Here is a 22,266-nt window from a genome sequence, read left to right as displayed (position 1 = left end):
CATATTGTACTGCGAAATTACTATTTAACACAAAAAGCTTTTTTTTTTTACATTATAATTGTGCATTGGAATTTTAACCTAAAATAAATCATGTCAAATGTATCAATGAGGCATTATAGACACTTAAAATATGCATATACAGTATATAAATACTTCAAAAGGTCTGATTCATTTGTGGGTACCCATTTGACCATTTTCTGTGGGGTTCAGTATTGTACTGTTGGTTCTTTGAACCCCAAGCCCCACATTAAAAAGCACCTGGTGTGTTCTTGTTACCCCAGCATTTCTGATCTGCTTTAGCTGTGGGAATCTCCCGCAGAGTGCTGGCACAGTCTAATGGCAAGCCGGGAGATTTTATCTGAGCTACCCTTTCAAGAGCAGAGCCTTTCTGGAGATTATCTGTTTCAAAGACACAGGTGTGCTGCTTAATTAAGAGACTTTAATTCAATTACTAGATCCGTTTGTCTGGAGAGCAAACAACAGGAACCTCTCATTTTCAAACACCCCCCCCCCCCCCCCCCCCCCCCCCCCCACCCCCCCCCCCCCCCCCCCCCCCCCGCTCTCCCAGCATTTCCTAATCTCTGGTTCACTGGTTTCTATTTATTTCCATCCTCTAATCTCCCCTCCCTCTCTCTCAGCAACTCTCTCTCTGCATCTCTCTCCTCCCCTTACAGCTGGATGGCTGCTATCTGATCTAGACTCCAGCTACATGATCTCTTGGAAACAAAACTCGGTCTCTCACAATAGTTGCTCGAACTGCTTTCAGGTGCTGAGCATCTAAGAAAGATGCCTCTGTTGTCTCACCTTTGATTTTTACTCCCCTCCTCTCCTCCCCTTCCTCATTTCCCTCCCTTTCCCCCCTTCCCAGAACACAACTCCCCCATCCTCATCCCCAATCCCTCTCCCCTTTCCCCCTCTCGACAATGTTGTCATGCTGCCGTTGGCTGCAGCCTCTAGTCCAAGCCAGCCTCCTAATCTGTTCTGCCTTGCTGAATCACGGTGATCTTTGCCCGGCTCCCTGCCTCTGCCCGGACCCTCACACTGTTGACTGCAGCCGTCAAGGGCTTGGAAGCTTGCCGGATTTCATCCCCTTGGACGTTCGGAGGCTCTTGCTGTCTGATAACTGGATCGACCAAATCCCGGCAGATTTTCTTGTCCTCTACAGCGATCTGGTTTATCTGGACCTGCGAAACAATTCCCTTTCTACAATAGAGCCCGGCACGTTTAGTACCTCCTCCAAGCTAGTGTTCCTCGATCTGGGACAGAACAACTTGACGGAAATCCCAGCAGGCACCTTCTTGGAGTCTGGGAGTCTGATCAAGCTCCATTTAGACAGTAACCCTTACCTGTCATCAATCAGTGAAGATGCTTTTCTTGGTCTGACATCCCTACGCGAGCTGGAGCTGGAGAGTAATGCCCTGTCCAGCATGAAGGTTGGATCCCTGAGCCAGTTGTCCTCATTGAAGCTCTTGAGGTTGGAGGACAATCCTTGGGTGTGCAACTGCAACTTTGCCAACCTGTATGCATGGCTAATGGCGAATTTAGACAGGCTTCCAAGAGGTAAGTTTACAATAATGTCCTTTTGCTCATGAGCCAGCTGCCCAAGAGAGCTGTGTTATAGGTAATGTCGTCAAATGGTCAAAACTGTATTGTAAGTTTCTAGTGTTATGGTACCTAATCACAAAAACTTAAATTCATATTGAGCTGTTCTACACTGTTCCAGAAACCAACAGGATACTTAAGAATTTCAAACTTTATGTAACTCAAAGCAGACACCCTAGCAGCATCCCTTCGCAAGTATAAATAAAGTCATGCTTAAAATGCTCAATAGAAAATACTGTATCATTGCTCAGCTTGGTATTTGTTTTTATGGTGCCCTTGTAGCTGTAACAACAGCACCGGGTTTCACTCGAACATATCCAGCCAGTGTTTGGAGCTGTTAACATTAGAAAAATATTCCACACCTCAAAATAGAGCATTAAAGCAGATGGTTGCATTTATGTACAAGCCCATCATAACTATGGGGTGAGAGCTGCAAATAAGACACCTCGCTGGAAATGAGGCTCTCTTTCACTTTTCTGACAAAGCTTGTTTCTTTCTCTTTTCAACTGTATATACCATACGTTTCAAATGTCTGTCCCAAAGCCAATACTGGAGAAACAAACAGAGACCTATTTACTAGAGCACTTTGAAAAACTTGACCACCTAAAGATAAATCAATGTAAGCTGGTCATGTGAGCAAACAAGATGCAAAAGAGAAATACATAAAATTCTCAACTTCTACTAGCTTTATCAAATTGAGTGTTATATATTATATTACATATCCAAGATACTGGAATGTATCTGGAAAGCCACTTATCCCATTGTGATTAAACATTATTTTGCATAGTATATTGAGAGGATTAGATTCTGGGGATACTGTATATGGGCATGCCTGTCTGCCTGTACATTTGTCCATCTGTATGTAGTACTCCCATTTTTGCATGTATTTGAAAAATGCTCATTTCATTTTGATGAAACTTTGTTGAACATTATTTGCCATGTTATTGGAAGTATCAGATTGAGGGGCTATATGAGTTGTCTTTTTGTCTGCACGTCAACTTTCTTTCACACAGACAGCTCTAATTTTTAATTGGCAAAAGTAGAGGGGTTATATATTATTGACTTACTTGTTTTACTGAAGCAAACTATATATTTTTTAATACAAATGTTGTTTCAGTGAAAGGTAATCCTAAAATATTCCACTGTGAATCAATACTTTAAAAAAAATGTGAGCAGTCTTTAAGGGCGGTGGATACAGCCCTTATGGGAAAAAACATATATTTTTAATATATGGTAGAAAAGTATGATCATTATATTTTTCATATATAGAAATTGGTCCCTTTTAAAATGTATTTTAGTCTGCAATCCATATATTCATTTTATATGTTGAAAAAATATTGTGCACCATATATTTTCATTAGTCTAATCTAATCTATATCAAATAAATATATGGATTACAGACTGAAGTATATTTTAAATATAGCCCATATATAAAAAATATAAGGATCATACTTTTCTACCATATATTAAAAATATATGTTTCAGCCATAAGGGAGACCATGCATGCACTGTTTTGTTGTGCAGGTCATGGATAGACTAATCAGATACAGTTCCCATAGTAATAACACTGTGTCAGCTGGCATCCTTGCTGAGGTCAATAGGGGTCTTTTTTACATCTGGCCACATTTTTACAAAATGCTTTAAATGGTCAAAAACACAACAATCTGTGACCACTAGCTGTCCCGGGTTTAGATTGACTCTCTGATAGAAGACATCTCAGTGGCATTAAGTCAATGAAATTGCTTAAATTACAGAATTACACCTGGATGGTGCTTCTAACATTATTTATATTATTGTGCACTTTTGAAGTTGCCTGCAGAAAATGTTAGACAGATTTAAATTTAAAGTAATTACCCTAAAGGGCGAATGGTAATTTAAAAATCAAATAGTCTACCTCTTCATTCGCTTCCCTTTTTACTATCTCCCCTTGTTTAGTTTGCATTTCAATAAGCTTTCTTATCACTGAAAATCTAAAAGAAGGGAAAAAGGCTGAAGTTTCAACCCTAAAATCTTCTCATACTCTAGCTGCTATAGTGATAGAAAAAATAAGCTAGAGGGCAGAGAGAGAGATGAAAGGCTGAAAGGCTGAGATTGATAAGTGGATCAGTGAAAAGGGCAAGAGGAAGCAAAGGGATAATTAATGAGGAGGCTGTGTAAAATGACCTTGTCTAATGTATACACTTCACAATTACATTAGTGTTTTTGTGATATGGACAGCTGCCTAAGGGAAACTTCATTTCCTAATGTTGTTCAATGACAATGCAGTGAGACAGCAATGCAGCGGTTCTGTATGATGTTAGCACACTGACAACTTATCCACCTGCAGTGGCTGTTATTCATGTGGGCTTTGGGGTTGAAAGAACCCTCAGAAAAATATTTAACCCCACAGTAAAGGGTCAAATGTGAATTCACAAAAAAAGACAAATATTTAAAGCCTTTTAAAATCTTTTTTCTTTTTAATGTAACTACATTTATTACTGGTTCTATAACACCTTTTTAATACAATATAACATATTTTACATCCTGTATGAGAAATCACCCAATCACTGTAAAGGTTAAAGTTCCAGAACATCTGATCCTGTGTCATCCCAGGTATCAAACAAACCTGATACATATCACTATATATATATATATATATATATATATATATATATATATATATATATATATATTTGCTATATTAGTAATCCACAAGTACAATATCTGTTTGTGATTTACAATAACTACAGTTTGTGTAGGGCGTCTCATTTTAAAATACATCATTTTCACAGTTTGAACAGCTTTAAGAGACCCCCTACACACAGCATATCAGTGTATAGTACACTGTACCAGTGTGTAGTATACTGTACATATCAGTGTATAGTATACTGTACCAGTGTATAGTATACTGTACTAGCGAAACAGGGTTAACTTGTAGACTGAAAAAATTAACCTTGGGTATTGTCTCTCGCTCCCCAAGCCTCATTTTTCTGGTACAATCATCAATCATTATTATAAGCACAGTATAACATCCCATCCTGGTTATAGTGTATGTGAGGAAATCGTATAGCTTTGACAAAAAAGAGAAATAGATAATACGCTGTTTTGACATTATTTTGAATTAGAATCATTATGATTACTGGTCATTTTAAGGGGCTGTTATCTTTATCTTTATTCTTTATTATTTTTAGAAAGTAGCTTGCTAACACGTTAACAAAAGCTGTTCATTTTGTTTTAATAGTTAGTTAATGTATAGTAACCCATTTATAAACTAATAAAAAAAGTTATAACAATATTACTACAGTCATGTCATGGGATAAACAAATTAAACCCAATTTCAGTTCAATAATCCTGAAGATGTTTGCTGATTAGTTTAGCTGGCCTTTTATTATTAACTTAGTTAAAAGTTGCAAGTTATTATCAAAAAATGAATAACATGTGTTCTCATGTAGTTCTCAGTGGAGCATCCCTCTAAAAGCTAAAGCAACACTAGATTCAAAAAATTCGCTTTTCAAGGCAAAGTTCAAGAAGACTAAATATTCACATAATCATAAACATTTGTTTAGTTTATGATAGCATTAATATCCTTCACAGTGATCACTACCTGTAGGTAATTGCCCCCTTAAAATAGATTATATTTATTATTATTATTATTATTATTATTATTATTATTATTATTATTATTATTATTATTATTATTATTATTATTATTCATGTAATAGAAAAGCATTAAAGAATAAAATAGATTCCAGCACTGGTTTATATTTGCAGGAGTGCGCTGGCATTTATGGCCAGTGTTTCAGACTGACTGTTGTAAATTACCAGTCTAAATGATTCAGCAGGATAACTTGCATATACATGATACACTCGTGTACAGAACTCTCGGGTTAAGCATGAACGAATGCAATCCATAATTTAGTGGAATACAGAATGACATCAAAGTTACAGGCCAACACAGGCCACTCCAGACCACTAATGGAAGCTGCTAACGTCTAGAATACTCTAGAAGGCTTTTTATATAGCACAAATAATATACTGTGTACTGCACTTAGCAATACAACTGATCTGTGGCAATTTGTGTGTCTGAAGCGTAGGTTAAGAGGACTTATCTGAGGTAGCTATCTAGCATTAGTGGATACATTTGGCTAATATTAAATAATCACTATATTACAGCCCATGCAGAAATATTAAACCAGTATATAGCCTGTTTCATACTTTCACTTTGTTTAGTTAGGAACAGGGTTAGGGTTAGGGTTAGGGTTAGGGTTAGGGTTAGGGTTAGGGTTAGGGTTAGGGTTAGGGTTAGGGGTAGGGTTAGGGTTAGGGTTAGGGTTAGGGTTAGGGTTAGGGTTAGGGTTAGGGTTAGGGGTAGGGGTAGGGGTAGGGTTAGGGTTAGGGTTAGGGTTAGGGGTAGCTTTGTTATACTTTTGTGTTATTTTGAGCCTACGTCTAATTGTCCATTCTGGACAGGATTGGAAAGAAGGACTAGGCCGCAGTGTGGCCTAGTGGTTAGAACTGAGGGACTAGGTGGCTGTCTGGCCTAGTGGTTAGAACTGAGGGACTAGGTGGCAGTGTGGCCTAGTGATTAAAACTGAGGAACTAGGTGGCTGTCTGGCCTAGTGGTTAGAACTGAGGGACTAGGTGGCTGTGTGGCCTAGTGGTTAGAACTGAGGAACTAGGTGGCTGTCTGGCCTAGTGGTTAGAACTGAGGAACTAGGTGGCTGTCTGGCCTAGTGGTTAGAACTGAGGGACTAGGTGGCTGTCTGGCCTAGTGGTTAGAACTGAGGGACTAGGTGGCAGAGTGGCCTAGTGGTTGGAACTAAGGGGCTGGGAGACAGTGTGCCCGATTGGTTGGAGTTGAAGGATTGGGGCGTAGTAAGCTTTGTTGTAGGAGCTGAGGTCTCTTAAGAAGGTGTATTAAACAGAAATAGCTATAGATGCATCACAAGCCTTGTTCCAGCTTTCCTTATGAGTCCCACAGGCTCCAGACTAATTCACAGGAAATCCTATGCCAACCAGTCCTGTAACCCTAACCCTAATCCATCATGAACAGACACATTCTGTAATGTGTCACCGCTGTAACTACAACGAAGGCGCCGTGTCAGCAGCATTGCTTCAAAGTGTCATTCTCCGGCACTAAAGAGTACTAAATAGTACTGTGAGAAACCATAAACAAAGGACAAACTTTATTTATTTATTTATTTATTTATGTCTACCATCATATCTGGAAATTGAACTGTCATCAATGCAAAGCCACTACAAAAGCAGCTATTGTATAACGGTTTGTGCCATATGAATGAATACCATGGTGTCAGTATCAAACTGTGTTCTATCTGAACCACTATAAAATATGTGTTTCAAATGTATTATGTTGCCATCAATACAAAGCAAAACACTATATCAAATACCAAGCTATACAGAGCATCAAAAGAAACGTATCAGTTATATTTGAGCATCAAAAGAAAATGATCAGTTATATTTGGATAAAATTCACTAGATGTGATCGAAAAATGACAAACTCTGTTTTAGAGCAGGTGCAGTGACTTTGTGTTGATTAACAATTGAGAACATGAAGTTGCTGCAAAACGATTTGTTGATCTTGGGCAGGTGTTGTGAATCTTGGTCTCCCAGTTCGTGACTGTCATTGACACAGTCTGTCTGGTTATACCGACTTGTTAGATTTTAAATTGCTGGCTGTGAGCACCTAAGATGGCGAGCCACAGTACGCTGCCCTAGCCCTGCTCCAACATGTCGATTGCGTGAAGGCACTGCTCTCTTGACAGACGTGGCATTTTTTTTTTTTTTCTGTGATTTTCTTTATTGCTTTTATTCAAGCTTGTGATTCAAATCACTCCATATCCAGAGTCCAATCAACTGTCGCACTAATTAGGTGATTAAGTGCATATGCTTTATGGTCAAGGATGAAGGATCGAGTGATTAAAAAGAAGCGAAAAACATTTTGTCAATGCCCATCATTTATATACCTTATTTTTTTCCAAAATAAATGTGTTATAATAGTGGAACCACAATACCAATTTAAACAACATGTTTTTTCAAATCTTACACGTTAAGGCATTGAGTCAAAAAAACAGTGTGACTCAATGCATGTATAATTAAATGCCCAGTCATTCAACGGCTGCATTGAAAATGTCTAGAATGCTTTTCACAATGGAGCAGCATAATGGCTTTGTGACTTGATTCTGCACTCATGAAAAGATGCAACCTCAGCTTCCTATTTCTGAGTGATACAGTGTATAATGCAATCTGAAGGTAATTTGAAAACATTTATGCAACAGCATCATTCGGTAATGCTGCCTCTGGTGTGGAAGTGAAAGGCAGTTTAATTTACCTTATAAAATACATTACTGATTAAGATTAAAGGCTTTATGTTGCATCTCATCTAGTTGTTGAATGATGCTCTTCAATCCCCAGGGCTAGGTCTTTGCTGTCCTATGAATTTACAACCAGGAGATATTTTAAAATCTATCTTATAAAAGGTTCATAAGTAAAATAAAATCTCATTAGTTTTGCTTCCTTTGTTTTGGTCATTCATTAGGAATAATTCAGATAACTTTATGTCTACACCCCTTGGTGAAAGATCACATACTCCTGTCATTTAGGACTTATCCTGTGTGTGTGTGTGTGTGTGTGTGTGTGTGTGTGTGTGTGTGTGTGTGTGTGTGTGTGTATATATATATACACAGTAGTGCGCAAATGTATTAGAACACCTCAATATTGGCCATTTATTGATCTTTACACACAAATAAATATTCATTTACTACAGAAATTAGTTATATGTTTTATTTCAAACTCAACTTACATGAAACTAATTCAAAACTAAAAACACAGCTGTGTCTGAAAGTGTCTTTAATACTAATATTCATTATGCCCACCTAGCTTTTCCAGCTACATTGATTAAATGTAATTTGCTTGTGATGTCAATAAGTCTATTAGTATTACCACTGTACTGCTTTTAGCAATTTAGATTCAATTAATTATAACTCTCTAATTTGCCGTAAAATAGTACAAACCAAATGCTTAATTGTTCATTATCAACATTATCACGCCCCTTCTGACATGTGATTACTGTTGCCAGACCTAAATGTCTTCCCTACATGTCTGTCATATGTAAGTGGTATGTATACTCAACATCTTGATGTCAGGGAAATGCTTTAAAGCCTTATTTATTATTTCTTTAAAATGGGTGTAAGGAGAACCTAATTGGAAGAATTAAAAATTAATTTTATTGTTAAATTTGATGTCCCTTATAATAGCTTACTGCAGCAAACTTATAGCAAAGTGTAATAAAGCATGGTAAAAAGTTTTAACACATTGTCGAGCCCAGAGAGATATGGTAAAGCAAATTCAAATCATGGTAAATGGAGGGGAAAACATGGGAAAACAGCTAAATTACTGATACTACCACAGTACTGGTTTAGTATATTAACGGAGCAGCAGTTCAGAGGTGCTGAATTTTGATTAAATGTGTTCTGAAAATCAAAGCTCTATCTTTTGGTGACAAACCATATATTTCAATCCGTTGACAGAGTCTCTGATATGACTTGTTTCTGTAGCCAGCGATGCTTAAGTGTCAAGGTTCCATGAAAAGAGCCAGCAGCTACTGGTAAAAGAAAAAATAATACATCATTTTACACCTCATTGAGCTCACAGTCATTTCTGAAGAATTCAAAGAGACACAAACTTGGGAGGGAAGCTGGTACCTTCAATTAGGAGACATGGATGAAGACACAGTCCTCAACCAAGCAAAAAGTAGTTATGAAATGAGACCAACAGTCTAACGTCTCTGTCTCACATTGTCACTTCACCTGGAGGTGAACGCTCCCGGAACACCCAAGCATTCCAGCGCATCTACATATAAATCTAATCTTATCACAGAACACCATCCCACCCAAACCCTTACTCCTGATCCTATCCAACATCACCATCCCACCCAAACCCTTACAGCTAATCCTATCCCACATCAACATCCCACCCCAACCATTACACCTAATCCTATCCCACATCACCATCCCACCCCAACCATTACACCTAATCCTATCCCACATCACCATCCCACTCTAACCCTTACCCCTAATCTTATCTCACACCACCATCCCACCCAAACCCTTACACCTAATCTTATCTCACACATACCATCCCACCCAAACCATTACACCTAATCTAATCTCACACCACCATCCCACCCAAACCCTTACACCTAATCTTATCTCACACCACCATCCCACCCAAACCCTTACACCTAATCCTATCCCACATCACCATCCCGCCCAAACCCTTACACCTAATCCTATCCCACATCACCATCCCACCCAAACCCTTACACCTAATCCTATCCCACATCACCATCCTACCCAAACCTTTACTCCTAATCTTATCTCACAACACCATCCGACCCAAACGCATACACCTAATCCTATCCCACGTCACCATCCCTCCCAAACCTTTGCACCTAATCCTATCCCACATCACCATCCCACCCAAACCCTTACACCTAATCCTATCCCACACCACCATCCCACCCAAACCCTTACACCAAATCTTATCTCACACCACCATCCCACCCAAACCCTTAAACCTAATCCTAGCCCACATCACCATCCCACCCAAACCCTTACACCTAATCCTATCCCACATCACCATCCCACCCAAACCCTTACACCTAATCTTATCTCACACCACCATCCCACCCAAACCCTTACACCTAATCTTATCTCACACCACCATCCCACCCAAACCCTTACACCTAATCCTATCCCACATCACCATCCCACCCAAACCCTTACACCTAATCTTATCTCACACCACCATCCCACCCAAACCCTTACACCTAATCTTATCCCACACCACCATCCCACCCAAACCCTTACACCTAATCTTATCTCACACCACCATCCCACCCAAACCCTTACACCTAATCTTATCTCACACCACCATCCCACCCAAACCCTTACACCTAATCCTATCCCACATCACCATCCCACCCAAACCCTTACACCTAATCCTATCCCACATCACCATCCCACCCAAACCCTTACACCTAATCCTATCCCACATCACCATCCCACCCAAACCCTTACACCTAATCCTATCCCACATCACCATCCCACCCCAACCCTTACACCTAATCCTATCCCACATCACCATCCCACCCAAACCCTTACACCTAATCCTATCCCACATCACCATCCCACCCCAACCCTTACACCTAATCCTATCCCACATCACCATCCCACCCACACCCTTAGACCTAATGCTATCCTACATCACCATCCCACCCAAACCCTTACACCTAATCCTAACCCACATCACCATCCCACCCAAACCCTTACACCTAATCCTATCCCACATCACCATCCCACCCACACCCTTAGACCTAATCCTATCCCACATCACCATCCCACCCACACCCTTAGACCTAATCCTATCCCACATCACCATCCCACCCCAACCCTTACACCTAATCCTATCCCACATCACCATCCCACCCAAACCCTTACACCTAATCCTATCCCACATCACCATCCCACCCAAACCCTTAGACCAATCCTATCCCACATCACCATCCCACCCAAACCCTTACACCTAATCCTATCCCACATCACCATCCCACCCAAACCCTTACACCTAATCCTATCCCACATCACCATCCCACCCCAACCCTTACACCTAATCCTATCCCACATCACCATCCCACCCCAACCCTTACACCTAATCCTATCCCACATCACCATCTCACCCACACCCTTAGACCTAATCCTATCCTACATCACCATCCCACCCCAACCCTTAGACCTAATCCTATCCCACATCACCATCCTACCCAAACCTTTACTCCTAATCTTATCTCACAACACCATCCCACCCAAACTCTTACACCTAATCCTATCCCACGTCACCATCCCACCCAAACCCTTACACCTAATCTTATCTCACACCACCATTCCACCCAAACCCTTACTCCTAATCCTATCCCACATCACCATCCCATCCCAACCATTACTCTTAATCTTATCTCACACCACCATCCCACCCCAACCCTTACACCTAATCCTATCCAACGTCACCATCCCTCCCCAACCCTTTAATTTAAACCAAACCCAGAAGTCACTAAACTGCTATTCAGTCTCCCAATGGTATGATTGAATAGCACCTGTTGTAAAATACAATCGTCTTGTTAGACCCCACCTAGAATACTGTGTGCAGTTCTGGTCACCTCCGTACAAAAAAATGTACACGTCCCCACTTCGGGTATTCATGCACCCAACGCTTTATTCGAGGTATACTGAAGGGCTACTCGACTGATCTCAGGACTTAATGAATGAGCTATGAGGACAGGTTAAAAAATTAAATCTCTTCAGCCTAGAAGAAGGAGGGAAAAAGGGGACTTGATTCAAGAGTCTATAAGCATACATGGTATAGATAAAATGAACCCAAGATACTACTTCAAATTTAGCACAGAGAGAAGAACAAGAGGGCATAAATGGAAGCTGAGTAAAAGTAAGTTTTTTACACAGAGAGTTAAAAAAAGCATGGAATGGCCTACCAGATAAAGTAGTAGGATCTAAAACTCTGGGAACATAAAAAAAATAGATTATGTGCTGTTAAATGAGTTACCCCCAGTAGGGGAGAATGGTGTGCTATTAAGGGATGAGCCACGATTGGCTGAATAGCTTTTTCTCATTCCCAAACTTGTTTTATGTTCCTATGTTCTGAAGAGCATATTATTTCAAAGTGTGGATGCTGAAGCATTTAGTATTGGGGGAATCAACAACATTTAACATAACCCTTATTGTTCTCATTCTGCTTAATTGATAGGGAGGATTAATTAATGCAATCAGGACACAAAAAACTGTGTGTCAGTATTGAATATCTCTGAATTAATATAGCAGTGACTCAGCGTTGGACATGGCATCACTCTGTCACACAAAGGTAACTCTCTTAGGGAGTTCTGTAGTCCAGTCCAGTGCTCACAGAACACAGCTGGGACTAGACATTTCATCATTGCTCTGCCAATCCTGTAGTTCCTTCAGCCCTGATTTGGCCAATATGTGTAAACAGCTGCACTTCATCTGCTGTGCATAAGATCTTGCAAAATAATCCCAATAAATCTTACCTGTTCAGTATTACCATTACTTAGGTCTCACATTTCCCTTCATAAAGGAGACATTCTGGTAAACGTGTATTTGTTATATTTGTTTGCACTGATCACTCCTTGAAGATATTGCACCACCTCTTTGTATTCTACTTCAAGAGGTCACACGAGGAATACATTGGGCTAGCTTCTCAAAGCTCTTTAGTCATCATTTGCAAAAATGTTTTTAAAGAAAAATCCCCCAATAAACCAGCAAAGCAGAAATGAAAAATAAAAACTCATACATTTAATTTAGAACAAAACAAAATGACTTCAACCCAATGAGTCATTGGAAAAGCACCAATTCGTTACTGAGGAGTTGCTTCTGAGAGTTGTATGTGAAATCAGCCTCCCAGAAGACTGATGTTTTCAATGTCTCTGTGTATTTTGTGTGACCACTTAATGTGCAGCAGTGAAATATTTTATCGCATTATAAAGCCATAACACATTATTCAGCAATGGATTGGTTACCATAAAGGAACCCTCAACCTACCCTTTAATCGTCTCAGCTGTGGATTTGTACCATATTTACCCCATGAGCCATCTGCTCCCTACTGCAAATCATTTCAAATGATACCAACACAAAATATTATAAGGTAAAACAACACAAGCAGTAGATCATTTAGGATGGCCATTACAGAAACGTTATCATTGAGATCTCATTATAATGATACTCTGAAGAAACCCCAGCATTAGAAGAAACAACAACACAGTGGATTTGGAGCAAAAACTGAAAGGTGGTCCTGATAAAGCAGCAGACTGTCCAGTACTGATTTAGTACTGTAATGTTTAGAGAAATGGAAGCAGGTAGGTAATATTAACTATTCATAAGGTTAACTGTAACATTATCAAGAAAACTCATCCCATCGGCCAATAGGGACCTTTTACCTACTTGCATGACTAGTAGGTCATTACCTATTGCTAACTGTAACCACCCCCTTGTTATACCTCTTTTTCATTTTACGATTCTCAGCATGTTAAATGATAACATTCTTCAATGCTGTTCAGGTTTGGGTTCCAGCAGGGAGGAGGTGAAGTTGGAAGACTGGTTGTGATGGTGTTGTTTCTGGTTCCCTTACAGGAGTGGACGGGATGCAGTGCTCGCTGCCCCTGGATGGGCGGAGGGTGAACTTGAGCCAGCTCTCGGAGGACAGTTTCCGGGCTTGCCAGCTGACCCTCACCGTCACCGACTATCTCATCATCATCTTCTCGGGCATCTCCGTCTCGGTGGTTGCCATCATGACCAGCTTCTTCCTGGCATCCACTGTCCACTGCTTCCAGCGCTGGAGCAAGGCCAACAAGACTGACGAGGAAGAAGGCGAGGACTAGAGCCTGTGTCTTCACTGGAAACCATGAGACCAATGGATGGGAAACTCCGGTCTGGGAGTGCTGCTCCACAGCAGGTTTAATAGATGGAATTAAATGCACTTCAGGACCCAGTCAGGGGTTAAATAGATGAAGTATTAAGCACATGGTTGGAACATGGACCTGAATTGGATATGCTGATATTTCTACCCTTACCTTGTACTACGTACTTCTTACTTTCCATAATAAGCCAAAGAAGTGGATAATGATCTAAATGACCAATTTTGTCCAATGATTTTTTATTTTTAAAAAAGTCTGAAGGACAGGGTTTTCAATAATCTTCACTGCTCAGTAGCACATAGTACATGCATTATTACAGTGTAATTATGAACGAATAGAGAATTATGTGGCATCTATTAATGCTTAATTTCAGGGTAACACAGTTTAGAATGTGATCAAATGTTTAGGAAAGCATTTATCATTCAATGCCAATAAATACTTAATTACACATTAATACACCTTGATTGGTAACCCTTAAGTATTAACTATATTTATTGCTATACGGTAGATATTTTTGAGAATGTATATATCATTTTAATGGCATAGCTTTTAATTCATTGCAAATTAGCATTACACTTAAGTTCTGTATTTAGAAAATAATTATATAGTGTTTAGAAAAAAACTTATTAGAAAACATACTGTGATAGAGGGGGTCTAGGTGGGGCAGTGAGCTTGGGATCTATATTATAAATATATATATATATATATAGTGTATGCTACATACACTCTATAATTGTGTTAGTGTGTGTGTGTAGTGTTTGACATTACACTTTTTTTTAAATAGTCATTGCTTGTTTTGTCTTTTTTTGACCCCTCAACATGAACAGTAAGAAAAGGAGATCATGCTCTGGAACACATACACGTACCAGTAATTAATGTTTCAGTAAAGATTTGTGCTTAGCAACTTGGTTTACAAAGCTTTCCCTTTCTGGCCCTTATATATACATATTTTTATGTTTTACAGTTGGTAAGTACAGTATGTTTTTTTCTTTTATAATTAGCTTTTCTATTTATTTATTTCAGCGTAGATTTGCTTTATATATATATATATATATGGTGTCAGCTTCATAATTAGGGATCAAGGAATGCAGTACGTTTTTCGCTACCCATAACAACACACAAAAATGAAAACCATTATGATTTTTTAATCTACATCTTGTGGCTTTGAATGGAACACACTCTCCTCTTATACATTCATGTCTGTTGTCATGGTAAACAAAGCTGGGGCCTTACCTTTGGGTCAACAAGAAATCTCACTGATGGTATACTGCTCCTGTCTCCTGTCAAAGCCTGTCAAGACTTCTAATCACCAGTCAAGCTTAAAAGAAAGACAGGAGAGCTGGCAACAAAGAGCATTTTATACATTTCGCTATTTTGTTTGGTTAAAAAACAGGAAGGCGGCACAAGGATTTTCCTTTATTTATCACTATGGTTACACATCCAGAAGTCTCAGGCCATGCAAGAGCCCTTCTCTGTGACACAGTGACTGAAGTGTTAACGTAATACTGCAGAAACCACGTGTCAGCAAGACCAGGCATGATCTTGAACATACCAACGATTGAATGTTCTTAGCTTCAAAAGTGTCAATGATTGGAAGTATGTGAAAATTATCAGACTGAGCTCCTAGAAAGGTGTGACTCAGACTGCTAGTGACCTGTTTGAATTCCTTAGAATTCTAATTGAGCCTTTTGAAGTTATGTTATTATTGTTGAGTTTGCTTTCCTTAGGGTGACCTCAATTACACTAGTAGCAGTTTTCACTGACCCAAATTAACACTAATCATGGACCAGCCATACAAGTAGTCAGTTTAATACTCTCATCCTGGAATAGAGTACTGCTGTTAAACTGTGTGTGGACTGTAATAGTTAGAGAGGCTCCATCACAAGAAATGAAACATTCCAACTTTTCATCGGTACAATTACACAGCATCCCAATAGCAGATCACCACTCTTCTCTTCAAGGAAGTTGAAAGTCGAGCTACCATGGAAACCCCAAATGGAAGCCAGACTTCCTGTGTGTCTGGGTCAAGGGAGACAGGAAGTAATGCTACACCTTAATAGAGATGACAGTATGAATAATTGCACAATCACTTTAGGAAAGAGGGTGGTCGGGTTTCAGTGTAACACGAGCACCATTGAACTGGGTGCTAGTTCCCATTCATGACTATTGGAACACAGTCAAATCTGTATTTAATCTGCTAATACAGAAATTTGAACCAAGGTCATGGTGCATTCAGGGTCAAAGATTATTGTGTAAAAGCAAGGCCCCTGAAACAGGAGCTCAGGACCTCTTACCTGAGACATACAGGGAGACTTACCACACCTGGAGCTACTTAGAAGTGTTTGTTTAAGTGAAATAATTAGGAGGAGGTTGTGTTAGGTGTCAAAGGTAACAAGCCACCTCCAATTAGCATAGGCTTGCCCTTTTAACTGCCTCTGACAAGATGCTTTCCCTGTTGTACCAATAACAGCAAGAGATCTATTCATACTTTCATTGTTAAAACGAAGGTCAAAACTGTGATCAGTTGCCTCTCCATTGCATACCGCATGTTTTGATCTTCTTCAGGAGTTATAACCTTGGGTGGTGATGAAGCAGATGTTGAAGCAGTTGACCAAAAATATTTTGGATTCATCTTCTTGGAATGTCTTTCGGTTGTTTTTTCACCCCACCAGTTTTGCACGTTTTCTTAGGGAAGCTGATTTCCACCTTGAATATAGACTATGTAGCGTTCCCCGTGTTTGAGGTTTTGCAACAACATGTTACACTGTTTTTTGGGGGGATAACCATAGGAGAGACCAAGCATCTTTCAACATCTTGTGTTTGCCTATAGCAGGAGTGCAGAGCTCTCCTGGTTTTTGTTCCATCTGTACCCTGCTTAATCAAACCAATTTAAGTCCAGTTCTTAATCAGTTAGTTGTTTAATGATACCTATAAAACCTGGAGGACTGCAGACCTCACAACTGGATTTGTACACCCCTGACCTAGGGTGAAAGTGGACTTGAAGATGACACTCTATTTCAGGGCTTCTCAAACAAGCTAACTTGAAATATGCAACTGTTTAAGAACTGAAGACAAGTAAAAAGTTCTATTTAAGCAAATGATTAGTTCAATTAAAGGTTTAGTTAAGTAAATGAGAGCTTGCTTGGGATGAAAACCAGCAGCCACAGGTGGTCTCCAGGACAGAGTTTGAGAAGCCCTGCTCTTATTCAATAACTGATATATCAGCAGACACTGCCTTAGAATCCCAAGGCAGGATAATAGGGGCTGCATAATATCCAAGGGTAGGAACTGCTATTCATGTGAAAAATCTTTTCACACACACAAATGATTTTACATACAGTATGTTAGGAAATGCCTCTCTAGCACAATGAGCTTAGCCTTTTTTTTTTAAAGCTGTTCAGGAAAGTAACTTTTAGACCTTTAATTCATAGTAAGGGGCTGTCACTTTTCAAAAGCAAGCAAGTAAACTTTAAACAGAGCAAAGCTAAAGGTGCAGTGGTGTCATCTTCTGCCAAACTCTCCAGCACTGAGCGGAAAGATCACTTGAGCTGTCGGGATGGGATTCATAGTGACTGATATCCCCGTTCCTAAATCAGGGAGGCTATGGCTGTCCTATCGAATGCTGTCTCTTTCTCTTACCCTCTCTAATAAATCAAAGCCTCTACTGGCTGTGTGGAGGGCTAGAGGCAGCAGACAATGTTATTATTATAAATTACCAGATCATTAGTCCTCTCATGCAGAATACGACCTGGCCGTGACACGAAAGAGAGTGACTGAGTGATTGAGTACCTGCTGGATGGAGAGATTCTTATTTTCTATCATTTTTTTTTTTAATCTGTCTTCATTATTTTCCACTCTTGCTATATTTGAAAAGATTCCTCCAGGCTGATTGTGGGGAAGTGAGGAAACCGATCAGTCTGTAACGCTAAAATTCTGCTACTCTTCAGAAAATAACCACCAGGAGTCTTTTCAGAAGCAGTGTTTGGTGGAATAGCATTAGAAAACAAATCTCTGATCTCCAATTGATTTTGATGTCCAACCTCTGAAAAGGAGAGACTTCCGTAATGAATCCATAGTTACCTTAACCTGCTTGGGCAAAAGGCCTAAGCTGAAACAACAGTAGAGATGCATTATATAAGATTAAACAGTTAAAAAATGAAATATAAAAAGTGTACCTTTTTTTAAAGTCTGCCAATTGCATTGAAATGGAAATCTGCAGCAAGGTAGGTTCCATTTGGAGTCTAAACTAATCCAATGTATAATAACAATGTAGCATAAATGTAAGAACAGGATTTAAGCAGTACATTATTTCAGGTGATGAATGCTTGATGATGAATGGTATGCCTGCATGCTGTCACAATGGGGGCGAATTGGAAAAGGCTCTGACAGACAGGCATTCACTGTGAGCTCTAGCAAATACTCAAATCTGTTATATCACCACTGGATGTTGAGTGAGTGCCTTTACCAGCTCTGTTAGCAGTGAGATTACCTGTGGCAAGTGTGTCACTCGTTACCTGGAATGAAAAACAACAGCATCAGCAAGGTAAAGGTCAATGTGATTTGGGGTCCTTTATTTGTGTCATCAATCTGCTCTTACTGGGGTAGCTTATCATGAGTGTGACTGATTAATAATAACTGGACATCCTCTTGAGCTGCTAATTACTGCTAATTACTGAGGTTATTACTAAGGTTACAGGACGATGAATGTCTGTGTATGTGGGTAATATCAGAAGTGATGGATCAAGGCTGAAAGCCGTGGTCTGATTGTCTGCTTATATAGCCTATACACAGACCCTCTCAGTCCTTGGAATCGATTATACACTGCTTTATTATAAATATGCAAGGTCAAAATCCAGCTGTAATTGTTTTATTAATCATTACCAACCTTTATTTAGTCCATTGACATTTTCACTGAAAAAAGGAAAAGATGCTGAAAAGAATATCATCAAGTGGCTGAGGTAGGTGGGCGATAGTGATGTCACTGTTATGAATTGACTTTGCAGTTCCGAGAGATGACTTTTTAAAGCAGGTGACGTGAATTCTCCATGTCAGCATGGCCATGTGCGGTGGAATACAGCAGGTGAAAAGTGATCTCTGATTGGCTGTAACCATTAAAATAGACTGCATTTGATAACATTTATGATGGTGTTTAAATATTTACAGTGGGGTCTTTGGACACCACAAGCCCAGTCTAAAACATGCTGCCTGAAAGATATGATTGGGTCAAGGTTAACATGGGGTGCTGACATAGTTCGGGGCTGATAGATTTGGAGCAGTGCCTGGTCACACATGGGACTAGTGTTTGACAGCAGGGATTAACTGTTGAAAAAGCAGTAAAGAGGATAGAGGATAATCTCCCAGTTATGTCAGCGAAAGCAATATTTGTATTAATATGTGTAATATCAGCGCCAACTAAAAATCAAGCAAATAATGTTCCTGCTGATTAGTTGCAAATTTAGGTGCTAACTTTTTTTTTTTTTTTCAATCATGGATCCAATTCCACTGTTACTTCCTTTCTGCTAATATCCAAGTCTTTAAAGTCTGTTTTGATTAATTAAATGCAAGCTGGTGGTAATCTTAAAACGTGTCTTGAATGTTTTTGGCTTTAAGGGCATTCCTTTGTTTTATTTTTATTTTTTTAACAAATGCTGCAGATGCCCTTGTTTTCTTTTATAGTGGTTTTGTATTGCAGAGTAATGTGTTTTACAGCCTCTGGAAGGATTGTTTTAAGAGCCTGCTAACCAGAGCTAACAAGTTGAAGCCAACTGAGTTTGATTCAACTCTTTTGAGGCAGTACAGTAGAACCTGAAAGTTACAAACGTATCAGGAAAGCAGATTTGTTTATAGTTTGAAATGTGTGTAACCCTAAAACTGAGTCAGTGTATTTCCAGTGATGTCATGTGTGTGTATTCATAAAAGGGTCTACAGCTTTAATCTAAGGAATATGAATAATAACAACATGAAACAATCCAGCAGATCTGTATGGTATGGTAAATCCTGCGTCTGATCTTCATGTCTTTTACAGCAGCACGGAGCCCTGTTTCTCTTTTCAAGTGATGTGTTTGGTTGACCAGTCAATTGGAAGTGTGAGGTTCATGAGCTCTGTTTTTTTTCAGAGGAAAAACTCACCCAATAAAGTTACCAAGCCAGAAATAAACAACTCAGAATTATATTTAGTGGCTTGCAAATAGTCTCAAGTTAATTCTTAGTAGTTTTAGATTTGCAATTGGTGTTTTGGATGATTTGGACTCAGTGGCTTTTCTTCTTCTTCTTCTTCTTCTTCTTCTTCTTCTTCTTCTTCTTCTTCTTCTTCTTCTTCTTCTTCTTCTTCTACCACTAATAATAATAATAATAATAATAGAAAACCTAGGACCAAATGTCACTTATATTCTAAGAACGTGACACTGCAATTGCAACTTTTCCCATGTAAGAATTGTAGATTTAGGGTCAAGTTTTATAATGAGATCTCTTGGCAATGAATCAGCGATTGCACTTTCTCACATGAATGTCTGTTGTTTTTCAGCTAACCTCTAATTCTACTGCCAAACAGAGCTGCTATTCGCTTCAGGAAGCTGGATGTGGGTAAATACAAAATCGACGTTTAAAGGAAGCACTGGTTTTTTGATAAGACTCCCCTGAGGCATCTGGAGTCAATGCAGGGGTTGCCTCGGTGATAAGAAGCTGCTTCATTGAGCCACAGCGTGAGTTAAAGCTTGAGAACATAACATTTCTATAAATGGACTGTACAGTACTTGCCGTAATGCTGCCAGACATGTTGACTGGCACATTTTGCTCATTTGATGTGCTACTTTCACAAATAAAGAGGCGATTTTCAAAGCTTCCGAAGTCTAAATTACTCTGCTTTTTCAAAACATAAAAAAAAACACACACATACACACTTGCTGGCAGTTTGTTTAACTTTTTTTTCAAATTTATTGGCCATATATGGCTACATTTAAATTTTATTTTATGTATGGCTATAGATTTTGTGTCCCAAAAATCTCAAGCAGGCTATAGTAGGAATTACCCCTTTCCTAATCGGGGAGTCCATGTGGACCACTATTATAGTGACAGGGGTTTGGCTATGTCATTATGAACTCATAGAAAGTAAACAAAAATTTGGATTTAGACTCAGCCAACATGTGCTTTATAGATTTACACCACATTGGTTTACCAAATAAGAAAGCTATAGAAACCTCTTTATTAAAATATCCCCCCGGTGTGATTTGTTAAACCTCTTTTAAACCAAGCAACAATAAATAAAATATAAATTCAGCTTGCAGAGCAAAGATACAAGTTTTGCTTTAGTTGTATATAGGCACCTTATTTGGTAAAGAAATTCAAAAACATGTGTAAACAGTTTTTTTCACATTTAATAAAAACCATATACAAGGATTGTCAACAATATTAGTCGGGGTCTCCACCGTCTGATCTGAAAGCATTATCACTTGAATTGCAAGGTAAGACCTATACGCATGTTTCAGATCTTGACTTGGGGACTGACACTGATCTTTGCACTCCCCCTGGATTAGGGAGAAAATTGGTCTTGGGGTAGCAACCCCTATAGGTCAGAGGCCGGCCTAGTCCAGCCAAAGACTTCCCAGGCTGTTTAAATCATTCAAACTGATGTTCTTGCCCATGTGCCAGTTTCAATATGCAGGTAGATGCAGCTGGAAAACACTACAGGCTCTTACCCTGGTTATTAGCACTTGTAATCCCCTTAAGAGCTTTCTGCACCCTCCAAGACTTTCACTGAGAGAGCCAGGGGCAGCTAAAAGTCAAGTTTGTTAATTAAGTTAAGTGGAGGTCAGAGGAGAAGCAGACCGTCCTCTTGTTTAATATGTTGTGGGCTCTGGAGCATTATCGCTTTACACCAAAAATTTGATCTTAATGTGTTGCTGGTGTCAGGTTTCGTGACATCTTTACTTCAGGGTTTTTCCATGCTGCCTAAAAGCTATGTACGGTTTGGCATATTATATGAAACATAGCTATCAGCATGGGATCTGAGCAGTTTGTCCTTCATCTTCAATGGCAATGCAATGGACCTGTAGAGAGACACAAGGACAGCTACAATAGTAAAAGTCTGACATTGATAGAATGATAACAGTGGTAGCGGTTTCAAATATTTATATGAATAGAGACATTGGTGGTAACCCTCTACTTTACCA

At 39.3% G+C, this 22,266-nt stretch overlaps 1 protein-coding gene across 1 annotated transcript; it reads left to right on the top strand.

Moving 5' to 3' along the window:
- Window positions 1–690: 690 nt before the first annotated feature.
- LOC121328208 (leucine-rich repeat-containing protein 38-like) lies at window positions 691–14,531 on the top strand. Its single transcript, XM_041272758.1, has 2 exons — window positions 691–1,560; window positions 13,815–14,531. Exons 1-2 carry the CDS (start codon window positions 924–926, stop codon window positions 14,060–14,062), a joined length of 885 nt encoding a protein of 294 aa, XP_041128692.1. The 5' UTR covers window positions 691–923; the 3' UTR covers window positions 14,063–14,531.
- The last annotated feature ends 7,735 nt before the right edge of the window (window positions 14,532–22,266 follow it).

This window comes from Polyodon spathula, chromosome 16, assembly GCF_017654505.1.
Source record: "Polyodon spathula isolate WHYD16114869_AA chromosome 16, ASM1765450v1, whole genome shotgun sequence".
Classification (NCBI taxonomy): domain Eukaryota; kingdom Metazoa; phylum Chordata; class Actinopteri; order Acipenseriformes; family Polyodontidae; genus Polyodon; species Polyodon spathula.
Note: the sequence above shows the minus strand (reverse complement) of the source record. Positions and strands in the feature narration are given on the sequence as shown.